This window comes from Triticum urartu, chromosome 6 (genome assembly GCF_003073215.2).
Source record: "Triticum urartu cultivar G1812 chromosome 6, Tu2.1, whole genome shotgun sequence".
Classification (NCBI taxonomy): domain Eukaryota; kingdom Viridiplantae; phylum Streptophyta; class Magnoliopsida; order Poales; family Poaceae; genus Triticum; species Triticum urartu.
This window is the reverse complement of record NC_053027.1, coordinates 218,647,585-218,660,266: the sequence shown is the minus strand read 5'-3', so window position 1 is coordinate 218,660,266 and position 12,682 is coordinate 218,647,585. Positions and strand designations below refer to the sequence as shown.

Genomic DNA, 12,682 nt, shown 5'->3' with positions numbered 1-12,682 from the left:
GTATCGTTGCTACTAAGGATAAAATGGTGGGGTCTATCTCTACATAGATAGATCTTGTCTACATCATGTCATCGTTGTTATTGCATTACTCCATTTCTCCATGAACTTAATACACTAGATGCATGCTGGATAGCAGTCGATGTGTGGAGTAATAGTAGTAGATGCAAGCTGGAGTCGGTCTACTAATCTTGGACGTGATGCCTATATAATGATCATTGCCTAGATATCGTCATAAGTATTTGAGGTTCTATCAATTGCGCAACAGTAATTTGTTTACCCACCGTTTCCTATTTTTCTCGAGAGAAGCCACTAGTGAAACCTACGGCCCCCGGGTCTTCTTTCTCATATATTTGCCTTTGCGATCTATTTTTATTTGCTTTTATTTTCAGATCTATTAATCCAAAAACCCAAAAATACTTTGCTGCACTTTATTTTATTTGCGATCTATTTATTCAATCTATTACAACTTTTTCCCGTCACACACCAATTTCTGGCACCGTTACCCGAAAGGGATTGACAACCCCTTTAACACATTGGGTTGTGAGGATTTGGTATCTGTGCGCAGGGGTTGTTTACGTTGTGTTGCTTGGTTCTCCTACTAGTTTGATAACCTTGGTTTCATATCTGTGGGAAATACCTACCGTCGATGTGTTGCATCATCCCTTCCTCTTTGGGGAAATACCGACGTAGCTTCAAGCGACATCAAATGGAATTTCTGGCACCGTTGCCGGGGAGAATCTTCAACATATACCAGGTTCCTAATAAAAAATCTCATATCCTCGCAATTTACATTATTTGCCATTTGCCTCTCGTTTTTCTCTCCCCCACTTCACAAAAATTTGTCGTTTTATTCGCCTCTCTTTTCCGTTCGCCGTTTTCTTATCGAGTCTATCTTTGTGTGCAACCTTGTTTGCTATTATTATCATTATGGATAGTTCTTCCTCTATTGCTTGCACTCTCGAGAACGAGGTTCTCAACTTTAAACAAAGGGGAGGAGAAAATTTAAAAGATGCTTGGTATAGGATTTGCAATGCTCATAATATATCTACCCGTAAGCAATCCACTGTTGTTCTTCTTCGTTGTTTTTATATTGGCATCACCACTTGGTATAGATTCGTCCTCGATGCGATTACCGGTGGAAATTTCTTGATGTGTCCTTCTCTTGATGCCTTCAATTCTATGGGAAATTTAGTGGGTTCACCACCACTTATGATTAATGAAACAACTTTGACTCTTGAGCATGTTATGGAAAGACTAGATGCTATTGAAAAGAAAATGCTCACCGAAGATCATATGGAAATTATAGATAAAAAATCATATTTTTTCTACCAATATTGGGTCAAAAGTTAGAGATATTCTTAAGTTGTTAAAATAGAAGGGTACCTTAATCCATGAAAGAATATAAGAAAGTCTGTCTCGAATTGATAAATTAGAAGAAATCTTTAGTAATCTAAGCACGGCTTTCACTTTCGCTAAAACTATCGAGAAAACTCCCGTGAGGAGGGGTAGATCCAAGAACAAGGGTGCAACTTCTAGTAATAGTAATAATGGAGGTCTTAAGATGATTAGTGTTCACCCGGATTTTGCTGAAGTGATAAGAGATCCTTTTTGCAAGCATGAAATCTTTCAATTTATTCCTAGCAGTATTGTTATTGAAAATATTTATGCTAAATCTCCGAAGGATCCTAAGTGTTTGATTGAAGAAGTGAACAAAGATGACAAAACTTAGATCCTTGCTTTACGCCTAGCTAAGGGCGTAAAACTATATCGCTTGTTGGGAGGCAACCCAATGAATAAATTTTATTTTTGCCTTTTGCTTTCTATTCTTGAGTGTTAGCATAATTATGCTACTGTTATGATTGTGTTTTTATGCTTTAATTAGTGTTTGTGCCAAGTAAAGCCTTTAGGATCTTCTTGGGTGATAGTTGTTTGATCTTGCTGAAAAATAGAAACTTTTGCGCTCACAAAATTAATTTTAATTTTTTACCAGAGAGCTATACAATACCCATTCCACTTGCAGTAGATCAATATACAAATTTCTCAGGTCGTCCTAATTTTTGAGAATTTTTGGAGTTACGGAAGTATACAAAATAGTCAGATTGCTACAGACTGTTCTGTTTTGACATATTCTGTTTTCTTTGTGTTGTGTGCTTATTTTGATGGCTCTATGGTTTTTTTTGATGAGTTTTTGCCATAGAAAAGTTGGAATATAGTATATATAATACAAAAACAAAATATGAATTGTTTTGATACAGCACTTATAGTAGTGATTTATTATTCTTATACTAACGGATCTCACGAAGGTTTTGTTGAGTTTTGTGTGATTGAAGTTTTCAAGTTTTGGGTTATCTTACGATGGATGAAGGATGGAAGATATTAAGCTTGGGGATGCCCCAGAATCCCAAGCTATTATCCAAAAAAGAGCAACCAACTAAGCTTGGGGATGCCCCCGAGTGGCATCCCCGCTTTCTTCCAACAACCATCGGTATTTTACTTGAAACTATATTTATATTCGTCACATGATATGTATTTTGCTTGGAGCGTCTTGTATGATATGAGTATTTGCTTGTTTTATTTTGTTTTTTAAGTCATCAATCCTTGCTGGACACACCTATTTGAGAGAGCCAAAATTATGCCATGACTTGTTAGAATTGCTCTCTATGCTTCACTTAAATTTTTATGAGCAATGGACTTGCTCTAGTGCTTCACTTATATCTTTTTGAGCACGGTGTGCATTAGTATTTTTGAAGAAATGCTCTCTTGCTTCACTTAGATTTATTTGAGAGTTAGTAAAATTTTCAATAAATTCTCTCTTGCTTCACTTAAATTAATTTGAGAGAAAGAAAAAGTTATTATGCTCATGATCTTCACTTATATTTGTTTGAGATTGTCAAAAGCAATACATGAAAATTAGTCCCAAAATGATAGATATCCAAGAAGGATATAATAAAACTTTCATGAAGATCATTGGACAAAATAAACTTGATTCTTAGTAATAGTTTTGAGATATGATGATGTGATATGTGAGTTATGTTGGTAAGTAATTATGCTTTAGTAAGAATATTGGTGTTAAGGTTTGTGATTCCCTATGCAAGTACGAAAGTCAATAGTCATGCAATGAAATTATATCCTACTTATGGTGCATTATTCGGTGTTATTTATGCTTAATGCTTGCTTATGAGATTATCTGGTTCTTACTTGGTCGCTTCCCAATCTTTTGCTAGCCTTCATTTTGCACTAAGTATGATCACTACTTGTGCATTCAAAACCTTTAACCCAGTTTTGCCACATGAGTCCACTATATCTACCTATATGCGGTATTCTTTTGCCATTCTAAGGAAATTTGCATGTGTCATCTCTAATTTTTAAAATAAACTTCTCTTTTGTGTGTTTGTTTCGCTCGCGGAGCAGTGAGGGGTGGCTAATATTTTCCATGCTAGATGTGTTATTCTCAAGATGAGTGTTTATTCACTTGTCATTGCACGAGAGTAAGGCAAAGGTATTAGGGATGCCCAGTCCCTAAATGCAAAAAAAATTGAATTTACTCTATGTTGTCAAATAATAAATTCCGTGGAAAGTGTTGGTATGGAGGGCAACCGTGGATACGGCTAGCCATGGAAAGTGAAAGTATGTTGGAAAAAGGAATAAACTTTATTTTCTATTTGGGAACCGCTTATGATATATCTATGCATGGAAAGTATATGGGAAACACCTCTCAAAATGTTTTTATCTCTAAGTTTTTCGTATTAAGCTCTGGCACCTCCACAAATCCCTACTTCCCTCTGCGAAGGGCATTTCTTTTACTTTATGTAATTTTTACTTTTTGAGTACCCATCTTCTCTTATAAAAGCACCAACTAGTAGGCAATATGATCGTACTTAAGTATTTGGTGTAGCTAATATTCAAGTGTGTTTCATGAATGGATCAATGTTTGAGCATGATGGGCTAGGAATAACTTATTTTAGCATTGATATTTTTAGAAACATGGTTGCTTGTTGATATGCTTGAGTATCTAAATTATCATGTCAAAACTAGACTATTGATTTGAACAACTAAAAGTCCAATTATACATGCTATAAAGAAAAGAATATGATATGACATGATAGGCAGCATTCCACATCAAAAATTCTGTTTTTATCACTTACCTACTCGAGGACGAGTAGGAGTTAAGCTTGGGGATGCTGATACGTCTACAACGTATCTATAATTTTCGATTGTTCCGTGTTGTTATATTATCAATCTTGGATGTTTTATAATCATTTTATATCATTTTTTGATACTAACCTATTGACATAGTACCAAGTGCCAGTTCCTGTTTTTCCCCGTGTTTTTACATCGCAGAAAATCAATATCAGACGGGGTCCAAATGCCACGAAACTTTACGAAGAATTTTTATGGGCCAAAAGGAACACAACAGGCCCTGGTTGTGCCTGGGGGTGCCCCGAGGGAGGCACAACCCACCAGGGCGCGCCAAGAGGCCCAGGCGTGTTCTGGTGGGTTGTGCCCACCTCAGGTGCCCCCCGGACCGCCTCTTTACTCTATAAATACCCTCAAAAATCCTAGAACCCTAGGGGAGTCGACAAAATATTCATCCAGCCGCCGCATAGTCCAGAACCACCAGATTCAATCTAGACACCATCTCGGATGGGGTTCACCACCTCCATTGGTGCCTCTCCGATGATGCAGAGTAGTTCATTGTAGACCTTCGGGTCCGTAGTTAGTAGCTAGATGGCTTCATCTCTCTCTCTTGATTCTCAATACAGTGGTCTCTTGGAGATCCATATGATGTAACTCTTTTGCAGTGTGTTTGTTGGGATCCGATGAACTTTGAGTTTATGGTCAGATCTATCTTTTTATATCCATGAAAGTTATTTGAGTTTCTTTGATCTCTTATATGCATGATTGCTTATAGCCTCGTATTTCTTCTCCGATATTTGGGTTTTGTTTGGCCAACTTGATCTATTTATCTTGCAATGGGAAGATGTGTTTTGTAATGGGTTCGAACTTACGGTGCTTGATCCCAGTGACAGAAAGGGAAACGACATGTATGTATCATTGCTACTAAGGATAAAACGATGGGGTCTATCTCTACATAGATAGATCTTGTCTACATCATGTCATCGTTCTTATTGCATTACTCCGTTTCTCTGTGAACTTAATACACTAGATGCATGTTGTATATCGGTCGATGTGTGGAGTAATAGTACTAGATGCAGGCAGGAGTCAGTCTACTAATCTTGGACGTGATGCCTATATAATGATCATTATCTGGATATCGTCATAATTATTTGAGATTCTATCAATTGCCCAACAGTAATTTGTTTACCCGTTGTTTGCTATTTTTCTCAAGAGAAACCACTAGTGAAACCTACGGCCCCCGGGTCTTCTTTCTCATATATTTGCCTTTGCGATCTATTTTTATTTGCTTCTATTTTCAGATTTATTAATCCAAAAACCCAAAAATACTTTGCTGCACTTTATTTTATTTGCGATCTACTAATCCATCTCCTACCTTATCTCTAGAAGAGGCGTCTTTCCCTTCAAGCCTTGTACTCAATATATACTTGCCCTCGAGGCTCAATAATACATCCATCATATTCCGCACCAAATCCCACTCTCCCTTCTAACAGCCACGTCCACCTGTCAACACAGCTGCAGCGAATTTGGGACCAGAGTTGTACGCCTTCAAAACATTTGGGACCCAAATCTGCACTTTTGAAGTTTTAGGACTAGATTGACAGACGTCGCATAGTTGTAGGACTTATGATGCATTTTACTCTAAAAATTTACTACGTACTCCCTCCGTTCCTAAATATAAGTTTCTTTAGACATTTCAAATGGAATGCAACATACAGATATATGTAGACGTATTTTAGAGTGTAGACTTACTCATTTTGCTCTGTATGTAGTTACTTGGTGGAATCTCCAGAAAGACTTGCATTTAGGAATGGAGGGAGTAGAAAGTAACACGCCACCCGGACGCAAACTAGGAGCACATGGCGACGCACTCCTCTAGAATCAAAGCCACTCATGGTTCATTTGGGGATCGATGCAGGTTTTCGTTTAATTGATAGTGAGGTCGCAATACTGCATGCTTGCGTATATGCCAACAGTAAAAAGCTGTCCATACTCATTCAATTCAAGATAGTGTGTCTGACAACATATCACAAATTTCAACTAAGCATTAAATGACAAAGCCTTTGGTACACATCCATTTAATAACAATGACCAGGAGAAGCACCGTAAAAATATATAGCAATTTCATTGGTGTGTGTGACATCGTACATTAGATTTGACTGTGCGATTAATTATACCTTTCTTGGAATTTTTATTATTAAATTAGCATATATTTAGAAGAGAATAATTCCCAAGATTTTTAAAAATATCCTGAGATTATTATGAGTAAGTTTATGGAACTATTAGCACGACATTCTCAGTTTTTCACTTGAGCTAAAAAAACATTAAATATGTTGAAAAATCTCTTGGATTTATTTACATAATTTCCTAGAAATGAGTATTTGGATTTGTGCTTATATAATGGCTATGTGTTTTGGACGACATTGATACATGCGTTTTGGACGACAAGGGTTTGAACACAGGTCTAGATCATGGAACCCATGCATAGGAATGCAGCTCCTGTCGGCTGTTCATCCGGATGCATTGGGCAAGAAAGTCACTGCCCATACAAGAATCAGAGAGCCAAAGTAATTGTCTACGGTTTTAAATATATTACCTCACCACTGAACAAGTAAAAATTGATATATTACACTAACTCCGTATATGTATTGACAATGTACTGTGTGGTAAAACGATAGTGCTAGAGAAACAACTCATTTCTCATAAATGAAGCAATGAATCAGCTGGCAAGTGAGTTGTAACAGTGGCCAATATACATAGGAAGCAGACAGTAGACAAAGATACAGAGCAATAAATGAACACAATACAGAGAGCTGGATGGGCATGATAACAGTGGGCAATAGGAAGCAGACAGTAGACAAAAATATAGTGGGTGTTGATCCCGAGACAACTGGATGGGCATGATAGCAGTGGGCTGTGTCGCCGAGTGCTCCTATGCAATTTCGCACGCCACCCACACTATTTATGCCTCGCTTTGAGAAGTCAGGAAGAACGGAACTGATATGCACTAGCAGAATGGAGCAATTTTTATTCGTTAGATAAAAACTTATGTTCATCATAGGAAGCTGGATCAGCAGACTCGTCTATATAGTCAACCCAAACAACAAAGTTTTGAGTCAAGGATCCCGTTACTACGGAATGACCAAGCAAGAATCAATAGTATCTTCTTACAACGATGGATTGAAAAGAAAAGAAAAGAGAATACTCATTTCCACAATTGCTTCTTTTCCAACTCAATAAATGAGCTGAGATATTGTACAGCCGAGGAATCCAGAAGAAAATAAAACTTTCCGTTGGGAAAGTCAAAACAAGGGATGAGCAGAGAAATGCTACCCGAATAATTCGTGTTTTCAATCCAGACGTTGCTCCCCTAAAGTTCTTGTCGATATATCAGTTTGTCCATGAGGCGGACCTTCTCAAAACTGGCTTCATTGCCTTGTCCTCTTCCAAGGCTATCATACCAAGATGCGAAGGATCCTCCAGCAGCATCTTGGCGACCAAATACCCGGCAATGGACCAAGTCTGAAATTTCCTTGCCTGCTTGCCAACATATTTTCCAAGCTTACCATCGTAATACTCAGGCCAGCCATCCTTCAACAGCCTCCTCTCAGCTAGGTCAATTGCTCTTCTTGCAATTTGCGGCCGTCCAGTTTTGATGCTTGCTGCCGTGAGCAGCCAGAGAAGTACTGCAGGAAGAATGTTTGATGCATGAAAAAAGAAGTCGTATGCAATGGTTGTTGCAGCTTAACTCAATGTCATGTTTCAGATATCTACTAGAAATATGAGAAAACTAAAACAAACCAAAAAAATGGAGCACAAAAGGAGAGATCATGCAGATCTTTCTCTTATCAACAGAAAAGGCGGCTCATTAAAAAACATATGGAAGGTGTAAATCACAGTTCATCTTGTTGACATGCTTAGCATAAGTTTACCTTCCTCTTCATGCTAAAAAATAAAGTTATGATAGTTATCATTGAATTTAATTTAAAATCTAAGGCAGTGCTAGGCATTATGGTGGATTATGGTAATCTCGTTTGATCAATCCACTTTTCCCTATTTTAGTGGCTAATTTCCTACAATGGATTAAAAATTAAGAACACAACATGATTCAGCAACCACAAACTAAGCCTAATTCATACATGAACTTAACAAAAGCACGATAATTTTCACATATATTACATACAGAGATCCAAGTAACACAAAGTGCAATAACCTGGCCAAGATCCTCCATTGTGGTAACTCCATCTCGTATTTTTTGGATCACATCCTGTCACGATCCGCCATTCATGGTTCTCAATAGCAGGATAGCATATCTTCAGAGGCATCTCACCAATTAACTCTTCCCAGCGCTCCTCAATGAGATCCATTATGGCCATGGATTGCTCAGGTGTAGCAAGAGATGATACTATGGCAATCATGTTTCCAAGTGCAAACCAACGGAAGTCCATCCTTGCAGGACTGACATTACCAACAAAAAAACCACCCTCGCAAGGCATGAAATCAAATAGCCAGTCCGGAATAGAATCTGGAATAACATTAAATTTGTTGACAGCTGTATGAGAATATTCTTCCGTCTTGTAACGATAAATATCATTTAGCTGCTGGAAATCTAGCCAAAAATAACTCCGCATGTGATAACTTAAAGCATGAAGACGAGTTGCAATCCGCTCCACAAAATCTTTCCCTTCAGCGTCATGTTTAAGCATTAGAAGAGCACACCTTAGTGCCATGAAGAAAAGGGATTGAATTTCAATGGGGTAGCCATACACACCCTACAAAAAAAGATTGGAGTGAGAATGGGGAAAAGAAGCACAAACAGAGACCATGATAGCATTCCCTTAATTAAAGAGAATTCATAGCTCATAGAGGGTATTTCACTTAATTAAAAAGAATTCATAGCTCATATAGGGCACATGCATACGCAAAAATGAGCAACATGCATCATCCAAGAAATGGTTATTGCTAACAAATAAATTAATGTTTTAATATTAGTCATATTCCTAATCTGCAGTTCTACAGAATGAAAGGAATACTTGTGAATTTACACATCACAGAAGGGTAGCCGTGTGCACAACATGATGCAGAGGTTGGGGGATATCCTCCTTCAGAAAAACATATCACAGAAGGGGAAATGTTGCCGAATTCAATGATAGTGCAAGGTTGCTCACATGCAGATGTAACAACAGGTTCAGGTGGACCAACTAAAGGAGGTAGTGGGCTTGGGAAGCCCGTATCGATGAGGGCATATCGAGTGTTGCAGCATCGTGGATATAGTATGATTTGTGTATCTAACTGGACCTCGTCAAACAAAACACGGGCATTCGGATGGGCCAAGGATATTGCACTCTAGTATCTCAGACATGAAAATTTGGAAGCACCGTCGTGGTATGAAAATCAGCACATCATCAAACTAAAACAATTAGATATTTTTGATGGAGAAAAATGACCAAAGGCATACAAGTCCAAATCGCCATGAACTCACCAGAACAAAAGGAAATGAAATTTGCAAGTCCAATAAGTATGAAAAGGGGGCACCACATTTATTTATATGAAGATACACAATAAGTGAAACCGCAACAAAGCTATGAGCACATTGTTCGTCATATATTATGTACTTGAACAGAGAACAACAAAAGCAAACAAACCATTAAAACCTCACAAACTAAAGATGACAACGTTACAGCAGTAAATGTCAAACTGAAATATATTGTTTTGGAGATATATCTCGAAAAGATTTAGCGTTCGTTTCAGACCTAGATGACTTCGACCATGATATTTGATCTTTAATTAGGATAATACTCCCTCCGTTCCATAATATTAGGTGTATAAATTTATATGAATAAATTTTACAGAACTAGCACTATTTTTTTCTTACTTATAAGACTTCTATGGCCAATTCGACAATTATACCGACCTACCATTACCTTGGGCTAAGATACCACAGTGCTACAATTTGTTTGATAGATCTTCAATTATATAAAAAATTATGGAAGTACTGACATTTGCTGAAACAGACATGAGACTTGTTTCATTGTTTGAGCTTCTCTGGGACTTGATGAAAAGACATGTATTTGTCTATATGACAAGAAACTTGTTGAATTCCTATCTCATATTCAGTTGTTAAATGATTGCGTAAATTTGATAGAACTTTCACTAATCACCCTTGTTTCAGCAAAGTACAATCAATTGTTTCCTAATTTTGAAAGTTCAAAGAAATATCCACACATCGGTAATTCTATGAAATTTTAGCCCAAAAGAATGGTATGTATGTCAGTAGTCACAGATGTGGTAATTCATTGATTAATAGAATAGGAAATTTGCAGTCCTGTGAAATGTACTCTTATTAGACTTGAACATATTGGAAGTGCCAGTCCATAACTTACCATCCTACGATCTATCATGCAGCAACCATCAGCGCATAACAATGTCGGGAAGGTATCAAATCCCTCAGACAAGCACAGGCTCAGAATGAGCCTCATCGCCTTCTGGCATTCCGGCCTCTCTGCCAGAGTCAAATCCCCGGTGGACTTTGTGTAGGCCCGCAATAGTATGATCCACCAGAAGCCCGAATCCACTGGAGCAACCCGCCCAATTGCGCTCTCACCAAAATCCGCGTGCAGGGTATCAATACCCTTCTTATCGTCATGAAGCACTTTAAAGCTTGCAGGCATGGCCCCCTCGCCAAGCTTAAACCGATCAACCTTCTTCTCCCAACCCTGCAGCAAAACGGTCTTGAGCAGGAAGTTCTTGACAATCTCCGGCTCACCATTCATCAGAAACGCCATGGCGCTGGGCACGAAATCTCTCACAAACACCTGCAGCGAAACCCCCCCTAAGTCAGATAAGCATATGTCGATAACATGCTACTCTTTCATAAATTTAATTCTGATTTGAAATTTCGATTCATTATAACATTGAGAAAGAAAAAAAAATACATTGCTTGTACCTGATCATAGTTTAGGACTTCCTCGGATGCATGGTCGAAAGCGGCGATGGTACCAAGCGGCTGGCCGCGGAAAAAGACGAGGGAGCGGCGGAGGGCCTCCCAGGCGTCGCCCACTATGGGGTGGGGCTCGAAAGAGTGGAGCGCCGAGGAGGCCGGCGTGCCGACCAGAGAGCGTAGACCGCCGCCGGGGGAGTACATGCCGTCGAAGCCTCCGCCTCCTCTGGCGTGGCCACCGGAGTAGGAGACGTCGCTGAGCGAACGGTCATCGAAGGAGCGCTGGCGCTCGACGTTGATCCGCGGCTTGTTGAGCAGGTGTGTGAGGTCGAAGTCATCGGACCCGGACAGCGAGTTGTGCGACGCCGACCGCCGCATCCCGGCCGCCCCCAGCTCCATGGCTCCCCTCCCTCGTCACGAATCCGCGGTCGGCCTCCGCCTACTCGCCCCAGCCAGATCTAAGCCCAAAGCGCCGGCAAAGAGCGAGCTGAGAGATCTAGCTCAGGACGCTAGACAACGGAAGCGCGGACCCAGAGGCAGACACGGCCGCGCGAATCTCGAGGCGAGGGGGGTTCCGCGGAGGTAAATGGGGAAAAAAAGAGCAGTAGCGGGAGGGGCGCGTACTTATAGCGAAGCGGAGCCTGGGCGCCGACGGGGACGCGCGCGATAAACCTGTGACCTTTTGTCCATGTCGAGTGGGACCATTTCGCCCGAGGGACCATTTGGCCCGAGGGACCCGCGGTGCGTGATGGTGGGTGGGTGGGTGAGTGATGTGAGAGGTGGTTTTGGGTTACCGGGTGCGGCCGGTGTGCAGCAGCAGCAGCACGTGGGGGGTTGGTGTGGTTGGGAATTGGGATGAGATGAGGACGAGGCGCTGACGTGGAACGGCGACCCCGGTTGAGTGCTGGGGGCGGTTGTTGGGTGCCCAAGGAAACGTGAGCATCGTGGTGGCCGACCGGAGATCGTCTGCCTGCCGATTTCCGGAAGCGCGGGCGGGCGAGGCTTGCTGCCCTCAGCCTGTGCTCCGGGGGCAGTCGTGGCGAGTATCCGATTACCCGTCGAGGCAACGAATCTGACCGTGATAGCAAGGGTACAAACAGGGGGCGGAACCTGCTATACAGATGGACACTTGGATTTACGAGTTGAGACCGCTTTGATATAAGAGCAACTTTAATGGAGCGACTCATTTCGTCTATCGCTGTTCATCTAGGTTGGCGTAGACAGAAAAACCGGCCCAACACGCCAATCCAAACGGACACATGTCCGCTGACGACCCATTCCCGGCTCATTTTTGAGCCGGATTTGCGTCGGCGCGGACACAAGCCGGACGTGCGCACTCGTCTTTTTCCTCCCCGAGCCACTGGTCGGTGGCACATTGGCATCTCTCCTCACCCTCCAGCCAACAACAACCCTTGCCCGCCTCCTTCGTCGCCGACGTCGCCGCCCTTTTTTGCCGGCGACTCTGCCAGCTGATACCGCCGCCTCCACATCCGCCCGGCAACGCCGCTCACTCCCCTCGTCGCCCGCCATCCCCGTCTTGCCGTCGGGGAGCAAACTGCTTCCCACCGCCGCTCCCCCCACCGCACAGCCGCCCGCGACCAAGAG

The 12,682-nt window shown here is 41.2% G+C and overlaps 1 protein-coding gene across 1 annotated transcript; it reads right to left on the bottom strand.

The window, feature by feature from the left end:
- Positions 1–7,225: 7,225 nt before the first annotated feature.
- Positions 7,226–11,677, bottom strand: LOC125512549 (cytosolic invertase 1). Its single transcript, XM_048677648.1, has 4 exons — positions 11,084–11,677; positions 10,521–10,952; positions 8,351–8,909; positions 7,226–7,823 (listed from the first exon to the last, which is right to left on the bottom strand). The coding sequence occupies exons 1-4, from the start codon at positions 11,474–11,476 to the stop codon at positions 7,528–7,530; spliced, it is 1,680 nt and encodes a 559-aa protein (XP_048533605.1). The 5' UTR covers positions 11,477–11,677; the 3' UTR covers positions 7,226–7,527.
- Positions 11,678–12,682: the final 1,005 nt, after the last annotated feature.

Bases quoted from the DNA above. Each gene is read 5' to 3' on its own strand.
- LOC125512549 (XM_048677648.1), bottom strand. From the start codon at position 11,476: ATGGAGCTGGGGGCGGCCGGGATGCGGCGGTCGGCGTCGCACAACTCG. The intron at 10,953-11,083 runs GTACAAGCAATG...GTTTCGCTGCAG, and splicing joins AAGTCCTAAACTATGATCAG to GTGTTTGTGAGAGATTTCGT. The intron at 8,910-10,520 runs GTAAGTTATGGA...CTTTTTTTGTAG, and splicing joins GCATGATAGATCGTAGGATG to GGTGTGTATGGCTACCCCAT.